The 19,193-nt window shown below is 44.1% G+C and overlaps 1 protein-coding gene and 1 pseudogene across 6 annotated transcripts in view; one reads left to right on the top strand and one right to left on the bottom strand.

The window, feature by feature from the left end:
• Positions 1-1,330: 1,330 nt before the first annotated feature.
• The window catches only part of RUBCN (rubicon autophagy regulator), a 64,380-nt gene continuing 46,517 nt past the window's right edge, over positions 1,331-19,193 (bottom strand). For 4 of the 6 annotated variants that reach the window (XM_061194293.1, XM_061194296.1, XM_061194294.1 and 1 more), the window contains 10 exons: positions 17,392-17,466; positions 10,452-10,512; positions 9,174-9,306; positions 8,370-8,515; positions 7,543-7,607; positions 6,816-7,054; positions 6,211-6,272; positions 5,601-5,754; positions 4,377-4,470; positions 1,331-4,148 (listed from right to left, as the gene is read on the bottom strand). In XM_061194293.1, the coding sequence (XP_061050276.1) occupies positions 3,970-4,148; positions 4,377-4,470; positions 5,601-5,754; positions 6,211-6,272; positions 6,816-7,054; positions 7,543-7,607; positions 8,370-8,515; positions 9,174-9,306; positions 10,452-10,512; positions 17,392-17,466 (1,208 nt within the window). In that variant the 3' untranslated portion in view covers positions 1,331-3,969. The remainder of the gene's footprint in view (positions 4,149-4,376; positions 4,471-5,600; positions 5,755-6,210; positions 6,273-6,815; positions 7,055-7,542; positions 7,608-8,369; positions 8,516-9,173; positions 9,307-10,451; positions 10,513-17,391; positions 17,467-19,193) is intronic. The other 2 variants (XM_061194295.1, XM_061194298.1) reach the window with 1 other exon arrangement.
• Positions 12,662-13,541, top strand: LOC133093772 (endoplasmin-like; annotated as a pseudogene).

Raw genomic sequence — 19,193 nt, 5'->3', positions numbered from 1 at the left:
AGGATATCTATCGCTTCTACTCTTGTTTTACTCTATTTTCTGCAAAGTGGATGCTGACATTTTAACCAGATCAGTCACTCCTCTGATTAAAACTCTTCAATGGCTTTCCAATGTTCTCAGAATAAAATCTAAAATCTTTGGTCCCCCATGTTCTTACAATACAATCTGAAATTCTTAGTAAGTCCTTCTTGCAGTTCCTTGCCCAAACTCCTTCTGTCTTAGGACCATCAGTATATGCTAGTCCCAGTCTGGAGCCCTTTTCTCCCTACTCTGAGCCTCATTTTTGGGGTCTTGGTGGAAGTATCACCTTCTCAGGGGCCTTACTTCTCTCCAATCTAAATTAGGTATCCTTGTTATTTATTTTTTTAACTGCATTGAGTCTTTTCCTTCATAGCTATTACAGCTTGTAATTACATATTCATTTTAGTAACTTTGGGCAATGTCTGTCTCCCCCGCAAGACCCTGAGTGCCTTAAGGGGCAGGGACTGTCTCTGTTTTGCTCCATGCGATAGCCCCACAGCCTAGCACAGAAACCAGCATACAGTAGGTACCCAAATATTAGACGGATGATTAAATAGGAAGAGACTGGCGTGGCTGGAGATGGTTGAGATTTAAGATAAGAAGCTGAATTTGTGTGCTAGTGGTAGAAAAGGAATGAGATACATTTACTTTAAAGAGAAAAATCAACATAACTTGACAAGACGGGGGTGGGGAAGGAGACAATGCTTTCCCAGCCAAAAGTGCCAGCTGACTCAGAGAGGAAGAAACTAAATTTTCAAACCGGGATGACTAACGGTTAGGTTTGGGGAAATATGATACTTATGTTGGTTTTAGACATACTGGTTGGAGCTGAGCAAGGGACATCGAAGGGGGAAGTGTTCAGAAAGTTGCAGGGTAGAGCTGGAGCTCCAGCGGGCCAGAAGCATAAAAGAGAAACTCAGAGCTGGTTGTTCACAGAAGTGGGAACTGAAGCATCTAAGACAATTCATATGTTGTGGAGAGGAAGATTTACCTCGCTTTAAGCGACAGCTACACCAAGGGGACAGGTAGGGGGCACACCCCGTGCACTGGAAAGTGCCACAAAGTGCTTCATACACGAAGACATGAAGTGTCTTCATGAAGTGAAGACATGAAGAGAGGTGAAGTGATCTGCTCAAGGTCACACAGCAAGTCAGTGACAAAGCATTCCAATCCATTTTTCCTGACTTGTAAGGTCCAGTTTTCTTTGCATTAATACACAGAAACTTCCTGAATTTTCAGACACGCCTGCTTTACAGTAGACACACCATACCAGTTCCTGATAGTCAAGGCAGGCAAATAAAAGGCAGAATTTCATTTCCTTAGTTTATTAACGATGACAATGAACTGTTAGGCTGTGTATGAATTATAACAGGTAGAAACCTAGTTCGGAACACGAGTTGTACACACCCAAGAACATCTCCATTTAGACTCTTGCTCCTTTTATGTTAATTCAACAGAAGCTCTAAAGCTTTGGTAGAGAAAGTCAGTAACAGCCTCATTTAAGTGGAAAATATTTGCCTTCCACTCTTCTGCTATGTCTTAAATCTTGTCTCCACCTTGTAAGCAAACTTCTTTTTCCCTTTATTTATAGAAAAAAACACTTCTTCCTTCCCATTTCATTCAGAAGGAATTCTCTTCAGTGCATTCAAAGCTTCTCCCCACAACAGCAGGGATTTTCAGATACTGATAAGTTGCAAAGTGCTTTCAAAAAATCCCATCCTCTTTCCTCTCTCCTCCTACTCTCAAATAAATAAATAAATGGGTATTTGGACGGTGACGACAGCACAGTGTCAGGGTCACTAAAACAGATATGCAACCTAAAGGGATGAGGTGAGAGAGGTGGCGAAAAATAAGTGAAAAACCAGGAGGGTGAGACTGTTGAGCTCAGCTTCAGAAACAGTGTCAGCATCTTCCATCCTTTGATCCTATGCTATATGAAACACGCACGACAATAATGAGAGTATATCTCTCCTCCAGTGTAGTGACTTGGAGTAAGGAGCTAGATTTGTAATTTAAACCAAAAGTGGAAGTAGAGCTCACCCTCTTCACAAAGCCCTTAGTCTGAATCTGAGGCCTAATCCTCAGTGAGACTTGAGTTTCATAGGGTCATTCCCAAAGCTCCTTGAAGGACAAGGGAGCTTCTAGTCTGCCCTTCAAAACTGGGCTGAGCTGGAGGCCTTGGCTTTCACAGCCCCTCCGCCCCACCCGTGAACTGAAGGGAGAACAGCCTGAAGTAGCCTTCAGATCCCAAGTTTGAAGCAGAGGGACCAACACCAGAGGTCAATTCCTCCCTGCTCCCTCTTGTCCTGGTGGAGCCTCAGCTCTGGCTGTTACTTTACTGCCCCTTCGACTTCCTGTGAGACTCCTGGTTGCCTCCAACTCAGGCACTCATCAGCTTCCACCAACCATGTGTAACTTTCTGTTCAGCTTCCTGGGGCAGCGCCCACAGCAAGTTTTTCCTACAAGCAACCAACTATGGAAAGACAGGTACCCAGGAAGAAGTCAGTCCCAAAACAAAAATGCTCTTGGCTTTAGTTCACAGAGCTGCCAGCCCTCAGAGCAGTGATCCTGACCAGTGTTTTACATACAGGTCAGGAAGTACAGCAACTTAAAGAATATGACAAACATATACTCGGTCCCAGCAAAAACTTTTCCCATCAAAACACACATTAAAAAAGGGGTGTGTGTGTGTGTGTGTGTGTGTTAAAGTTAGTAATAAGAAAAGGATGAGTGAACATATGAATATCACCAGGCTAAAGAGTTAAGTGCATAATTGGCATAAAGGCTCTTGTTATCCCAAGAACACGGGAACATTCACGCTCACATCCACAAACTGTCAAGTTGTCTGACACCACTAATAGCAGGAAGCTTTTTCCTCAACTTTGACAAAAGAAACTAAGGCAAGAGATCAGCCACCAGGGAGGGTCCCAGCTGTGCTTCAGGAGCAGAGGGAGAGCACGGAGTTGGGCCAGGCTTCTACTCAGAACCACGCTGACCACCTAACAGAGGACACAGTGGCAAGAGACCCACTGATAAAATGGTGGATGGGGCTTCTGTCCTCAATTTAGGATGGCATCAGGGACTTGCCTGAGCTTGAAAGATCAAACCTGCACCAGAGCTATGTTGACTAAAAGGGACCTGATCACCTAAGAGGAGGCCAACAGCCCCTCTGACTGAATAAATGCTCCTTAAACAATAGAGTTGTAGCGTCACTTATGCTAGAAATGGGCCTGGTCTAAGTATCAGTTCTGTTCTTTGTGTCAAGTCCCCCAGGGTAGATAAAGAAAGTCAGCCTGTGACATCATCTATGCCTAGAATATTTCAAACAAGGAAGTCATGACTGCCTCCTTGAGGTCTCTGAAAATTCTAAGGTAGCAATAACGCTGTTTTTATGGCCTCAAAAACACCTAAATAAGAATGCCCACGATGTAGTCCCATTCTCTGCTGCTTCTCCTCAGGGCACAGTCTGACCCTATTCCAGGACTGGGAGAGAGAAAACTCCATCCTCCTGTTTCAGCAGCAAAGGAGAAGTGAGTTCGCTGAGAAAGGCCTGGCTCAGAAGCTCCAGAATTACAACAAAATAAAACTGGAAATGATACTTGAGATGCAGCTGAAACCAGACCTGGTCCAAGTGGAGAAGGCCATGGATGTCGGAAGAATTGGGTCTCCCTGTCCATTCCCCTGACAGAGGCACTAGAAGCTTCACTTAGGGACCCATGTGTCAGTTCTGATGGAAATACTTGGTACCTATAAATTGTCACAACAGACTGGACCCCACCAACCTAAATAAGGTTGACTGTACATGGACATTAGACAGGTCGTAAAAATTAATAATGATGATAATAATTAAAAAAAAAAACACCAAGTGGGTAAAGTCCTTAAAAAGGTGGCTCAGTTCTGCACTATGTGTGACCCTAGCCCCTAGAAAGAGCGCTTTACGTGCTTTCTTCAGGTGGTCTCCAGGATGGCGGCCTCCAGGGCCAAGGCCTCGGTGGGTTCCTCCTCATAGTCTGACATGTAGGACTCCAGGCTCTGCTTGGCCAGCAACTCTCGCCGGGCCTGCAGCCGCTCACAGCGGGGACAGCTTCCAGACTTGAAACAAGCTTTATGGTAACACGCTTTACACTCTATTCAAGTTGGGAAGGGGAGAGAGAAAAGAACAATTTGTATTATCTCGAACTGGAAGCAAGTCGCTGCCGTAACCCTTCTCACACCACGGCTTGGTGCACCTGTGGGGAAACACAGGGAGCTGCTGAACCAAACCAAACTCTTACTAATAGGGGTGGCTGACGGGAAATAAATGAGCCTCGTGTTCTGTCTCGTTTGCCCACCCCACACCGGGCACCAGCCCTCACCTTCACAGGTCCGGCACTTATGGAGCTCAAAGGGAAAGATGATGTCATCCGCATTCTGACAGAACTCACAGATGAAGCCCTTGGCTTGGCAGAGCTGGAGAGGAAAGACACAGGCAGCAAAATGAGGCAAAGCACACCACAGGAACTGGCCAAGAGGGTGAACACAAGCGAGGGGAGGAGCAAAATATAAATAAGTCTTGAGGGACTCTAAGGTGTTCTCCCACCTTCAGGAAAGAGACCCAGGCTGGACTTAGCATGATGGCCAAACTGGGGCCAGGGTTGGGCAGTGTTGCCGGGCAGTGTTAGACAAAGCTTTAAGGTGAAGACAAGAGAGGCATGAGTTTGAGAAACTCCAGCCATGAGAGTGGTTCTCAAAGAAGAGATGAAAAGAAGGAAGGAACGATGCCACAAAGGGCTTCCTAAAGTCAAAATTCCAGCCTGGGTAATGATTTTATTTTGAAATAGGAAACACAACCAATTAAGGTAAAATGTAAAGGCAAGGACAGTTCTCCAAAATAACACCCAGCCTCGAGTCAGGTTCCAGTGAAGTCTTTCCAATGCCCCCTGCTACATGGGACTTCTACATATGCCCCATTTTAAGCTCTCATTCTGGGACCATTACAGGAACACAGACTGGACATATTCTAAGATGGGAAATTCTAAATATGGAATTTATGAATTTCTGGTATGTTGGATACATCAAGAACAATGATAACTTGCATCTACAGAATACTTAAGTTCACACAATGCTTTCACATAAATTATTTCATCAATCCTCAAAAATACTGAGAGGAAAGGACAGTGGGTATTAATCATTACCTTCATTTTAGAGACAAGAAAATTGAGGCTTACCTCAGAGAGGGCAAAGTATTTCCTTTGATCACAGTGATTGAAAATGATAAAGCCAAGACCCAGTCCCTCTCCAGAATCTAATCCAGGGTCCTCCTCTCACATCATGACAATTCTTTAGTGAAGGCCTGCTTAGTCCTGCCCGTTTCCCAGGAGAAATGCCAGCACCAAATCCTCTTCTAATTCTAGGTTCCTTAGAGCTGGATGATTTAGCTGTTCACCAACCCAGGGAAGAGCAATCCTGTCCCGTTTTTCTCACAGTGTTGACAAGCCAATTCAACTTCCTGGAACTAAATGGCAAGAACCCTGGATGCACGCTACTCTCGGCATCCCTAAGCAAGGGCCCAGCCACATGCTAAAGTGAGAGTTTCTTACCATGCATCGCTCTACATGGGCAGCCCCCGCCTTGGTGAGGTCAGCGAGCCGGGGCCCCAGCTCTCCCTTCCTGGCTGCAGTCAGGTCATTCAGCGAGTACAGGTGGAGATCCTCTGTCAGGTGGCCTGGAACTGTGTCAAAGGAGTCCAGAAGCCTGCAGGAAATGAGGGGAAGTGGGTGGGAGCGGAGAACGAACACTTTGTGTGGCACATCAGAGTAGAAGGATTTCTATCCAGAAGCAGGATAGGGAAGAAAAGCGTCCTAGGCAGAGTAATGAGGTTGGGTAACATTCAGCCGGCCCAGGCCACCTCAACCCTCCACACCACCAGGTGTCTGGAGGGCAGAAGTGACTTTTAGGCCCTTCTGCAGTGATGCATGTCAGCTTGCAAGGAGTGGTGGGCCTGCCCTGGGTAGAATAACCAGATCTCCCCTTCCAGAGAGAGGGACACAGACGTAGTTACTGCTGTAGGCTTCTCATTTACCATTTCTGGAATTTTCTGCAAGATCCCCCTACTCTCCTGCTTCACATAACAAGGGCCAAATGCTGGGACATGTTTCTTTCAGAGACGTTAGCTCAGCCAGAGGCCTCTGGCCTCCACACAAGACTTACTCTTTGGCCAGTCGGCATGTCTTGAACATGTTCTTCATGTGACACAGCTGGACCCGCAGCAGCTGAAGAGAACGGCATTGTGGTGGTAGGTGGGGAGTCAGAGGGGTGTAAAGAGGAGAGAAACCACCGTTAGAAAGGCCAGTACCTTTAAACCCTGCGCGTCTGGAGGCTTTGCACGAGGCAGCCAGAGCCAGACTGTTCTCTATACCTGTAACTCAACAACTCGCTTCAAAGACACCCCCAGTCAGGAAAGAGCCCTCTGCTAGGTCAGTCTGCCCAAATCACAGACATAGCTGGGAGCTGCTGAGAAATCCAGAATCTGAACTTCCGACCCGACACCCTATTCTCCGTTCAGTAATATTTTCAGGGAAGGGAGAAATCCTGCTTTTGCCATTAAGTGTTATCTATAGCTTTCAAGCTGTCTTGCCAGGTTCGAGACTCTAACTAGACAGATACCTCGAAAATGGCATGAGAAAGTACGCAGAGAAAGTGAGAATGATGAGATGGTTACAGCTCCACCACAGCGACAAAGAGGAGTGTGGTGATCTTGGGAAACCTCTATGAACAGAGGGTAATCTGTGACGTGACCTTTTCAAGGGTCGTACCCGGACTTGATTGAGCAGCTTGACCTTCCTGTAGAGGGCACTGTTGATGTCCTGCACATTGAAGAGAGGATCGTTCCAGATCTTAATGAGCAGGTCCTTGGAGAAATTGCTGACGTAGTACTTGCTGAAGTCCCACTTGCGCAGAACTCGGCTGGGGATAACCATCTGGGCATTCTCGTGGCAGCACTGACAGAAGTACTTGCCCAAGTACTCGCAGTACCGCAACCGCTTGATGTAATCTGAAAAAACCGGAAAGTCAAAAGGTCAGAGGTGGCTTTCCCATCTATAAGCTGGTGAGGCAGCCCTGCTGCTCCTTTTGAAAGAGGAGGAAGGGATGGCCAGTGGGCTCCGGCCACCTCTGTTTGAGCTCCCAAAGCTGGCAGAAACCCACATAGTGGGGCCTGTGGTTTCTGTGTCCCAGCCTGGAGGCCACTGAGGAAACAAGTGCTGCCAGAGTTGGTAAGATCCAGCCTCCAAGAACCTGGCTGAGAGTACACAATGTTCTCCAGTACACAATCCTGGTAATGGGCTCCTAGAAATCATTTCCCTCTGATTACCGGTACTGTTGCCTAGTACTACCCCTTTCCGTCCTCCAGGCCTCTTCTTTCCCTTTCCCCAATTCTGCTCTGTCACCTCCTCTTACTACTTCTCTGACCAGCTCCCTCGCCCAGGTATGCGACAGGGTAAAGCCCTTGGAGGCCGCAGGGGGGTCAGAGAAGACGCTCACCAGGGTCACTCCGGATGCCACATCCTGCACAGCGGTAATTCTGCTTGGCCACAGCGATTTTCCTCCTGAGGAAACGGGAAGGAGAGGGGATTGGCAGATACCAGCTGCATGAGGTCTCTGAGATGTAAAGGATGGGGATACAAATACAGGGCTCCCATAAGGATGGGAAGAGAGGAGAATTCACCTATTTTTTTAGAATTGGACAAAATGAACCTATTGGGAGAACCAATTTAAACCAAGGATTGTAAGGTTAGAATTTAGGTCTAGGCAGTGACTCTCCCCAGTAATGAACCACACTTTCTGTACAAACGTAAGAGATGAGAAATAGTAAAAAGGAGAGAACAAAAGGAAAGAAAAGCATCCATCTTGAGGAAAAAAAAAAAAAAAGCTCATAAAACTATTGGGAGGAAGGCAACAGGTTGGGAGGCCAGTGATAAAAGACCTCATTTCTGGTTAGCTCTGGGAAGGAATGGGAGGACTAAGAGCAAAACTCGCAGACGAGGGACTTCCCTGGTGGTCCAGTGGGTAAGACTCTGTGCTCCCAATGCAGGGGGCCCGGGTTCGATCCCTGGTCGGGGAACTAGATCCCACATGCATGCCACAACTAAGAGTACGCATACTGCAACTAAGACCCGGCGCAGCCTAAATAAATAAATATTTTTTTTAAAAAAAACAACTCGCAGACAAGTAGATAACCCTCTCCCTCTGGCTTTTAGAATTGTATGGGAGGTACAGCTGCAGGTAGGGACAATAGGGTGAAGAGAAGGCTCTGACAATCCAGAGAGAATGTATCTGTTTGCCAAAGGGCATGGCCACTGACTACTCACGTTGGGGCTGGATGAACGTTAAAAATTATCTGAGGTCGGGGTGGGGCCCACTCCAGGTTGCCTCGAACACGAATACGTAGCTTGTAGATGTCAGCATGCTGCCCGTCATCTGGTGAGATGGGCAGTGAGTCAGGGATGGGCAGGAGCTGCAGGAGAAAAGCACAGGGTGATCCACCAGGGACAATCTGGGGGAATACATATGCTTGACCCTTCTGGCCATGGCAGAAGCATAATTAATGAAAGCCGTTTCAGGAACACCATAAGCGAGGGCTTCAGGGAACCTTGGCCCTCGAAATAAATGATAATGCACCAGGCTACTAGAAGTGAGGGCCTTGGGTTCCAATAATCAAAAGGAACAGAAACAGCATCCCAGTGTGGTGGCACCCCTTGATAATGCTGTCCCTGAACCCAGCCCGGGACCCTTGGTGTGCCAGGGTGCTTCATGCCTTATTCAACTGCAGAGCAAAGAAGAACCTGAATAGTTCACTTTTCCAGTGTCTCAAGGTGGTCACAACACAGGAGTGCTGTGCCCCCGGGTCTAGTGAGCAGTCATGTGGAATAAGGACAGTGAAGGAGCCGTTATCTCCTATCCTGACGATGACTAGGGAAAACCTAGGCAAGCGTGCACGCATTCCTTCATTTATCCATGCCACACATTTGTAATGAATGGCTTCTAAAAGTAAGGAAGGAAACACGGAGGCTCATTCTAAACTGGGGACGTGTAATAAAGGAGAACAATATCAGAAAGGCTCACAGCCTCCTGGGGCTGGACGCTGGGTGGAGAAAAAGACTTGAAGAATCTACCTTCTGAGGGGCGTCGTGCTCTGGAACGAGCCACTCTAGCTCTGAGGCGGCTGGGAGCTGCATCCCCTCAAACTGCTTCAGGAGCCCCATGGCCACTGCCTCAGCAGATGTGGAGTGTAGGAAGCAGTGAGAGCTGAAACAGAGAGTCAAGGAAGACTGAGCATAGAGAAAAGACAGGAGGATGGGAGCCCTAACTTCAGGACCCGATACCATACACAGTGATTTATGGACTGAGAGAACACTCACAGCAGCCCCAGTCCACTCAGTTTCCTTTCTCATCATCCTCAGACATGTGAGTATAGAGCAAAATACAGAGGCCCACACATAGTTCTAAGACTTAGGCTCAAATCCCACTTACTAGCATTCATGGCACTGCTGGTTAAGAATTCTGTCAAATCCTTTCTCTAAACTTCACTTTCTTTTTGTTTCTTTTAAAATTAATTAATTTATTTATTCATTCATTGATTTATTTATTTTTTGGCTGTGTCGGGTCTTTGTTGCTGCGCGCGGGCTTTCTCTAGTTGCAGCGAGTGGGGATTACTCTTCGTCGCGGTGCGCAGGCTTCTCATTGCGGTGGCTTCTCTTGTTGCGGAGCACGGGCTCTAGGCACGCGGGCTTCAGTAGTTGTGGTGCGCGGGCTTCAGTAGTTGTGGCTCACGAGCTCTAGAGCACAGGCTTAGTAGTTGTGGTGCACGGGCTTAGTTGCTCCGTGGCATGTGGGATCTTCCTGGACCAGGGCTCGAACCCGTGTCCCCTGCATTGGCAGGCGGATTCTTAACCACTGTGCCACCAGGGAAGCCCTAAACTTCACTTTCTTTAATTGCAAAATGGGGATGACAACACCTGTTTACAAAATAGAGTGAGTCAAACTGCTTTGTGGACTATGAAGACTATTGTCACTCCCACATGAGCTACTGTTTCCTCTAGTTGAGTCTGCTACGTGGAACCTGTTCAATTCGACTTCATAATCAGAAATCACGATCACTGTTCTCTCTTTTGAGACCTGATCTTCTGGGAGCCTCTGGTATAATCAGAGTTAGCGGAGAAGGAATAATCCACACTGCGAGCTTTGCCCCCACCAGAGCGCAGCCTGTTTGATCCCATGATCTTCTGCTCTCTTCCCTGGACTCACCACCATCAGGCAGGCCTGTCACATTAACCTTGCCTCTTTGTGAATTCAGATGGCTTCATCCCATGGCCTTCCCATTCATATCCCAAGACCTGGGTTTGTTTCTCTACATATCCCAAAGTTTTATTAAAAAAAAAAAAAGTACTTACAAGGACTGGGAGGAAACAAATGATTTGTTGTTTGAGGGTGTGCTCCTTCTGATGTCAGCATCTAAATGCAAACAAGAGTTAAGGGGAGCAGGAAATGGAAAGGGAGGAGGTAAGGGATAATAATGGAAAGCAGTCCAAGCTATTGCCAGCTAAGCACTCAGGGCAGCAGCTAGGTGCTACATTCTATGCAGGATAAGGAGCAGAGTCCAGGTGAAGCTTTACATACAATTTATAGTTTGGCTCTGTTCAAGTCACAACAGACTGAATTGGTGACATTATGCATAGCATTGAGAAGGTCAAAGTGGCTACAAATCCAGGTGGAAACACAAATTCACATTTAGTGCAAAGCAGTGAAGGAGAAAACGAAGCATCCTAAGGCAAACAGGGACACACTCTCTACCAAGCAGCAACAAATTACTCCAATTTCTCTCATTCTCTAAATCTCAAGTGCTCTTAAATGATAAACTCTCAGAGTCAAGAACTCTATCTAGCTCTTTTTTTTATACCAGAATCAGTACCTAACACAGAATTTAGGTCATAGAGGTTACTCATTAAATGTATGTGGAATTGAAACTTTGCTTCTAACATCTGACCACTATTGCTATTACCCACTGAATGTGAGAAGTCTTCCATGTCCTTAACAAAGTTTCACGGAAAGACTCCCTTCCTGTCTGGTGGCACAGGGGGAAAAAAGAACTTCTCTATGGTTTGGCAACTCCCTGGAGATGCCTGGTAAACAACAAATTTTCATGGAGCTATTCAACATGATCTTTACTAAAGAACTCTCAAACATAATTATAGGAAACTATGGCAGACTTTCCAAAGTCTATTTCCAAGAAAGAATTTTGAAAAGGATTTCTAATAATGACATGCCTGAATCTCTAGAGACCTCATCTACCCAAATATTTTTAATGGGGAGAATGTGAAACATGGCAGTCATGTTCAAGAAAGGCAGGTACTGCCTATTCAAGTCATGAAAACAAGACTGTTCTGATAAGTCTCATCCCTCACCACTTCCTTTGATGCCTAGTGAAAAGACCTTTTCCTAATTAAACCTACACAATGATCAATCTACTGCATTTAAGCCCCTCAATAGAGTGCTAAGCTTACATGACATCACTCTGCACTTGGCCATGAGTAGCTCGATTGTTCTTCATGTTTCCTCTGTATACATATACGTTTGTGTGTACCACTAGATTATAATATCTCGGTGTGAGGAAATGAGATCGTGTCTAATTCTTCTGTTTGGCCCTGAAATACTTAACACGGTGCTCTGTATAACAGCATATTCTCAAATAATATTCCTGAAAAATCAATGTCTTCAAAGCTATAAACACAAGTAAGAGAAAAGAACTGAAATCTCTCAGTTTTCATATGCTCTCTAAGCATAGAAAAACTTAAGATAGCAGCAAAATCTTTGACTAGCAAATAACAAATCCTATTTTATTTAACAGAGAAGTTCATGTATATCATATACTCTGTCTGAATTTGCGCCACTCAAATCCAGTTCCCAATACGCTGCTAGTTCTGTATTCCATTCTAAATAGTGCTAGAAGAGAAAAAAATACTCTAGGCAACAGTAGACCTTCATAGACCATTGGGTTTGCAACGTTGATTTGAGTAACACTAAACTGCCTTGGATCATACCTAAGTCTTGCCCTGTCCTTAAAATCCTCAAAGAGCTTTTTGTACATAATAGGTTTCCAAAAAATACTTCCTAAATAAAAAATTGGCTGAAAGCAAAAAGCAAATTTCAGCCTGTTTAGGAGTGATAGAAAAGGAAAAACGAGACAAAAATCTTAGACAGATATCTTGAATAAAGAGCTAACCAACATGGTTACTTGAGGGCCAGGCTACTAAAGAAAACATGGCACGCCAGAGAGGAGAGGCGGTTGACAATTCATGGTTGCTGAAAACCGCTGTCTTCATAAAAACTATTCAGCAGTTCTTCAGCCTCATAGAGAGGAAGTCTTCTTTTCTTTGAGAGAAAAAATAACACTCTCTCCTCTTTGGAAAATAAAGTCAAGTCATACTTTATCATGTTTCTTCTTTTTTACCAGAGATGCAGTGACGTCCTAGCTAATCATGAATATTTCCAAGAGTGCAGAAGACTACACGGGTTTGGAAGCGAGGATCTTACCCCAAGAGTGGAGAGGGAGAGGCAGCGCCTGATATCAAAAGGGACATGACACCTGTCACTGGTCAGTTCCATGAAGGCCTTGTGGGTACTAGGCCTCTCTGTTGCATCCTGCTCACTCTCTAGTCAGCACAAGCAGATGATTAGGTTAATGTGGTTGGAACACTAGTTGAGGATCTGGATAAAAGTAGACCAGGGTCTCGGATAATTAAGGAGTAAAGAGACAGAAGAAAGCTACTCAACTGAATGGATTAAACGTACCCCAAATGAGAGCACTTGAGAAAGAAGTCTGAGAAGCACTCCTTCCAAATGGAAGTTAACATAATTATGAAACTTTTTATCAATTCTTTAACAAGAACTGATTTCAAATGCTTCTGATGCTTTAGATAGGATAAGGCTATTACTACTGACTGGTAAAAGTTCAAAAATATAAAGACAAACAACAACAACAACAACAAAAATAATGACAGGTTATAAGAAGAATTTTTGCATGTCCAGACACCGGTATTGGGATGATCAGGGAAGAACTGGTTAAAACCTTGGTACCCTAGCAAAATCTGCACATTTTTAAACAAAATAAGTGAGGCACAAGAATAGAGTCAACTTCATAATTTACTGGCCAATTTGATGTTGGTTTGCATCCTGTTTTCCTCTTAGCACATAAGGGGATACCCAACACATCCAGAAATCCAACTCTAATGAATGTTCTGTAACTGCTGACTCAAGAGGAAACACTTTAAAATGGAGAACCACAATTACTCTTGCCTTAGAAGGAGAAAACAATTTATTAAAAGAGGGAGGGTGGGGAGGAGCAACAGATTACCTTGAATTGGATATAATTTTAAAACTTTCCCAAAATATAGTTCATGAACTTTCCTCTTTATATATTGTGCCAGTTTTCAATTTATTGCCTTTCAGCTCCCAACCTGCCCTTCTTTTTGTCTGCTCTGTGATAATGGAGCTGGACTTGAAAACACTGATCTTTTGCCAGCTGGCACAATGTTCAGCTTCGCCAGTAGAGGGCGCTGGAGGGACACTGGAGGAGGAAGGGGTTTGTCTGGCTGCTGGTGCGCGCCCGTAAGCGGACTCCTGTGGTGCAAGTGACTTTCCCCAGGGTAAGCATGGCTTCAGGAAGCTTTGCAGCAGAGCGCCACTGGTGGTACTTTTCATAAGCGGCTTCCCTCGGACCTCTGGGAAAGCTTCCGAGCCGGTGCCGCAGGCCTGGCCCCTCCCATGAACCACTTCCCCCAGCACCCCTTGAGTTCTGAGGCACAGCACCCCCTGGGGGCAGTCTCCTCCCGCACCCCAGAAAAGTTTTCCTGAAGAGGGCTGTCGGCATGGCACCCCTCATGGACAACATGCCCGGACATTCTCTCAGGGCAGTTCCGCACCTTCAGAGAACTCCACCATCCAGTGAGCAAGGAGGTCTGGATCGCAGCCTCGGGGTATGGCCCTCTTCTACATTTGTTCCTCCCCTGGGGGCTCTATCTCAGCCCTAGGGATGGTGACTCCTGCCTATATCTGCTATTCCTGTATTCGCTAGAGTTTTCTTTACTCCTTATGAGCCAGTCTCCCATTACTTCAATCCCCCATCAGAGTTAATAATTCTTTATATTAAATTTTCCCTATTCAAGTTATCATGTGGTTTCTGTCTCCTGACTGGACCCTGGCTAGGTACATATATGCAGAGATTGAAATTCTAGAAGAAGGAAGATAAAGAAGAATTGATGAAGTTGTAGTGGAAAAGGATGAAGGGAGGAAAAAAACAACAACAAAATCCTAAAACCAAAGAAGCTGAAAAGACTGTCTGGAATTGGGAGCCCATGAATGATATCATATCAATTTGGCAGACACCATCAGAAGATACAGATGAAGTGAAAGAAGCCAGACACAAAAGATCACATACTGTGTGACTGCATTTACATGAAATGTCCAGAAAAGACAAATCTATAGAGATATAAAGATTAGTGGTGGACCGGGGCTTGGGGTGGGAATGTAAATTAACTATAAATGGGCGTGAGGGATCTTACTGGGGTGACGAAGATGTTCTGAAACTAGATTACGGTGATGGTTGACAACTTGGTAAATTTACTCAAATTTAGTGAGTTGTACACTTAAAGCGGGTAGATTTTGAAGTGTAATTATTCCTCAGTAAAATTGTTTTTTTAAAAGGGAATAGATGTTAATGAATACAAAGCTTTCTATGAATAAGCTACGATCACAAGTTTACATCCACTTTACTGTGAGGAGGAAGTAACTTTCAAAACTATTTCCTTCATAAACACTTCTGCTCCATGAGGTCTACTTGCTGAATTAGGATCTAAGAAAAATGATTACATTAAGCGAAGTATTACAATTATGCAGAGTAGTTATCATAGATGATGTCTATACTACGATGCTTAAGTAATTTTTCTACGGGTGTTATGGATTCTGATGACCTTCCTCTGATAGAATCCCAAGAGATTCTTCAATAGCATATATTACTTAAGGTGATCAAAAAGAAAAGCATCTATAAGCCTCTGGACATGATCAAGAAGACTGCTAATGAGACGTATACCGACACTTGTTAGAAAGAATTTGGTCCCCAGTAATAAACTTGATTAAAGACCAGAAACAAATGAAAAAGAACAGAAAGCAATAAAGAAACCTACAGTAGAGAAAGATGAATTGTAAAATATGCTTTCAGAGAAAAACAAATACCGTATGCTAACACATATATATGGAATCTAAAAAAAAAAAAAGAATGGTCATGAAGAACCTAGGGGCAAGACGGGAATAAAGATGCTGACCTACTAGAGAATGGACTTGAGGACACGGGGAGGCGGAAGGGTAAGCTGGGACAAAGTGAGAGAGTGGCATGGACATATATACACTACCAAATGTAAAACCGATAGCTAGTGAGAAGCAGCTGCATAGCACAGGGAGATCAGCTCGGTGCTTTGTGACCACCTAGAGGGGTGGGACAGGGAGAGTGGGAGGGAGGGAGACGCAAGAAGGAAGAGATATGGGGCTATATGTATATGTATAACTGATTCACTTTTTTATAAAGCAGAAACTAACACACCATTATAAAGCAATTATACTCAAATAAAGATGTTAAAAAAAATTATGCTTTCATAATCGGGAATCTGTGTGTAGAAAGAAAGTCAAACAAGTCACTACTTTGGAGAGAGGGTTGTTCTGATTGCTTTCCCTCCAAGCCCTCAAAATGTGTTGGGATTGTGGATCATGAGAAGAAGTAGTACTTTAGTTGAAAAATATTTCATATTCTTGGTGTATAAAAAACGCTTTAAAGCTCCCAAAATGGGGGAAGAAAGGATGCCAGGAAGACCAAATAAAAGTGTGCCTTTTGGTTAAAGCAGACTGACTATGCTCTAACCAAGAAGTACCTGACAGTCAGTAAATGCACATGCAAAGGATTCTGGTTGTAAACACATCAGAAACCAGTTTAAAAGTGACTTAGGGGAATTCCCTAGCAGTCCAGTGGTTAGGACTCAGCGCTTTCACTGCCTGGGTTCGATCCCTGGTCAGGGAACTAAGATCCCTCAAGCCATGTGGCATGGCCAAAAAAAAACCAAACTAAAAAAAACGACTTATGATTGTTACTTCTCAAGCAAGAGAAGACTATGTTAGAATAAATTACAACAGTTCAGGAGGAGAGTAAAAGGTACCTGATTACTTTTATTTCTCTAAATCTTAATTTAATCTTATACATATAATTATTTCAAACTCTAGTGGCTGACAATATTAACCGTTAAAATTAACTGTTAATTAAAATTTAAAATTAATAAAATAATTAACTATTAATCAAATTAATAAATGCCCTGAATTTTGTTGTTTGTGTGTTTTAAAGCCACTGTGAACAGAAAACTACTACTTTTAGTCAACTCCACCTACAGAAAGTCTACTTGTTTGGATGACAAAGCAGTTACTAAGGCCAAACATTTGCAGCAATAAATCCTAATTGTATACAAAGTACCTAGAAGAGATAGCTTTCTGAAGGTTGGCTCTCAAATTCAAAACTCTAAAGAGACTCTAAGCTTCATACCATTCTATCGGACTTTTGCTGTCTGAATGTGTGGCAGTATTTAGCTATAGGTTTGAACTGTAATTTCTTCACCTGACCACTCCTTTCTAAACTGTCCACTATCTCCATCAGCCACAATGATCACTTAATCTAAAAGTATCACTGTAGAGAAGGATTAACAAGGATAATCTCAGTGAGGAGGATTGCTGGGGTCATATGAGGAAGAAGAAAATGAGTATCTGAAAAAATGGTACAAATGAACTTACTTAAAAAAAAAAAATAGAGCCACAGATCTAGAAAACAAACTTACGGTTACCGGGGGGAAAGGGGGGGAGGGATAAATTGGGAGATTGGGATTGACATATACACAGTACTATATATAAAATAGATAACTAATAAGGACCTACTGTATAGCACAGGGAACTCTACTCAATACTCTGTAATGAGCTGTATGGGAAAAGAATCTAGAAAAGAGTGGATATATATGTATAGCTGATTCACTTTGCTGTACAGCGGAACCTAACACTTTAAATCAACTATACTCCAATAAAAATTTTTTTTAATTAAAAAATAAAAAATAATAAAAAAAAGAAAGAAAGAAAGAAAATGAGTATCTAATTTGTTCCCAGTTAGCTTAAGTCCAGTTTTCCCCAGATAGTTCTCCAGACCCTATAGTCCTCATAACCCTGACAGGTATCACAGGTATGTACAAAAGCTGGTGCAAACATTCACACACATGCATGTATGAGCACACCCACGCTTCCAACACAGGCTACCTGAAAACAGCGAGGCCACTGACACTGAGAGTCCATTCTTTGACATGTGAGTCAGGTTAGATCCTTCACTACCATCTGTGTAATAATGATTATAAAAGGGTGCCCTTTAGTATTCAGACAGGAAGTAAACTGATGAGAATGACAGTTCTATACCACATGTTCCTGGAATCAGGACTTGACTTTTGCTCCAAAAGATGGCACTGCTTTTAGAAACCTACATCCATAGTTAGGTTCTCACTTTGGCTTGGGAGACAGTTACTGCTGCCTCCCCAAACCAGCCTAGCCTTAAAGACCTCCTAAGGCAGTGGTTATCAACCAGGGAGGATTTTGTACCCCCTGCGGATATTTGGCAGTGTCTGAAGACATTTTTGGTTGTTACAACTGGGGAGAAGGGCGGTATGCTACTGGCATCTAGTGGGTAGAGAAGCCAGGAATGATGCTTAACACTGTACAGTACACAAGACAGTCTATCACAGCAAAGAAATATCTGGCCTAGAGGTTGAGAAGCCCTGCCCTAAGATCTTTTCCTTTAAGGATTTCTGTCTGAACTGACTAGAGAGTTAGTTGATTAAACACCTCCTCTGGGGCCACAAATGCAGCAACAGTTTCCAACAGGAGTGCACCTCATGCCACCCCCAGGCAGGCTATTTCATATTTGGCTCCTTGCAGTCTGAACAACTCCCCCTGGCTCCTTGCTTTGCTGCAAGGAACAGACTTTCTAGTCAAGTGGACTGTTCCACACTCAGTGAAGTAGCATGTTTTGGATTTACCTTAATATTACCCACATGAAATTCCAACTGCTGATCCTGAGAGAGAGGGCAGAGCCCTCCTATTTTCTTCTAATTTGGAGATCAAGTCAATCACAGACTGTGGTGTAATAAAAAAATATATATATTTGATCTCTGTCCAGTTTCTGGCACAGAGCTCCTATAACCTTTGGAACTTCTTGAGTGATAGGAATGTCTGTTATTCATAATGAGCCCCTTTCCATTATATCCGAGTTTACATTAATGAAATGACTCGTGGGGGCACCCAGATAGCTTCAGGATGGGATCGGCTGCCAGAAGAAAAAGCTACTTAGAAGATCAGAACTTTTAGCCCCACCTCAGGAACTCAGTTGCCACTGGCCAATGATTTAATCACTCATGCTTACTGAATGAACCTTGATAAAGATGAGGTTTGGAAGGGCTTCCTGGTTGGTGAACATACCGATATACTGGGAGAGTGGCACACCCTGACTCCATGGAGACGGAGGTTCCTGTGCTCAGGATACTTTGGGACCTTGCCCTGTGTACCTCCTCTTCATGTGACTACTCATTTGTATCCTTTATAATAAACTGTAATCATAAGTATAGCGCTTCCCTGAGTTCTGTGAGTCATTCTAGTGAATTATCAAACGTGAGGAGGGAGTTGTGGGAACCCCTGGGTTGGTAGTTGGCCAGGGAGAAGTACAGGCATCCTGGGAACCCCATTGGCAGCTGGCATCTGAAGAGGGAGCCATCTCGTGGGACTGAATCCTAAATCTGTAGGGTCTGTGCTAACTCCAGGAATTAGTGTCAGAACTGAAATGTAGGACACTCAGTTGGTGTCAGAGAACTGGAGAACTGTTGGAAAACCACATACAAAGGAAAAAATGGAGTTTTAAGTGACCATCATTGTTATAAATAGAAATCAGATGCATTAAGGAGAACACAGAAGGAAGACTTCCTGGAGACCTGGAAAAATATGTGTAAAAACTGTATTTCTGAATGGGGAGGAAACTCAGCTACCATACCTGGAGCTGAATGGGTTCTCGAGATTGG

The sequence above is a fragment of the Eubalaena glacialis genome, chromosome 6, assembly GCF_028564815.1.
Source record: "Eubalaena glacialis isolate mEubGla1 chromosome 6, mEubGla1.1.hap2.+ XY, whole genome shotgun sequence".
Lineage (NCBI taxonomy): Eukaryota > Metazoa > Chordata > Mammalia > Artiodactyla > Balaenidae > Eubalaena > Eubalaena glacialis.
This window is presented reverse-complemented; position numbering and strand designations above follow the sequence as displayed.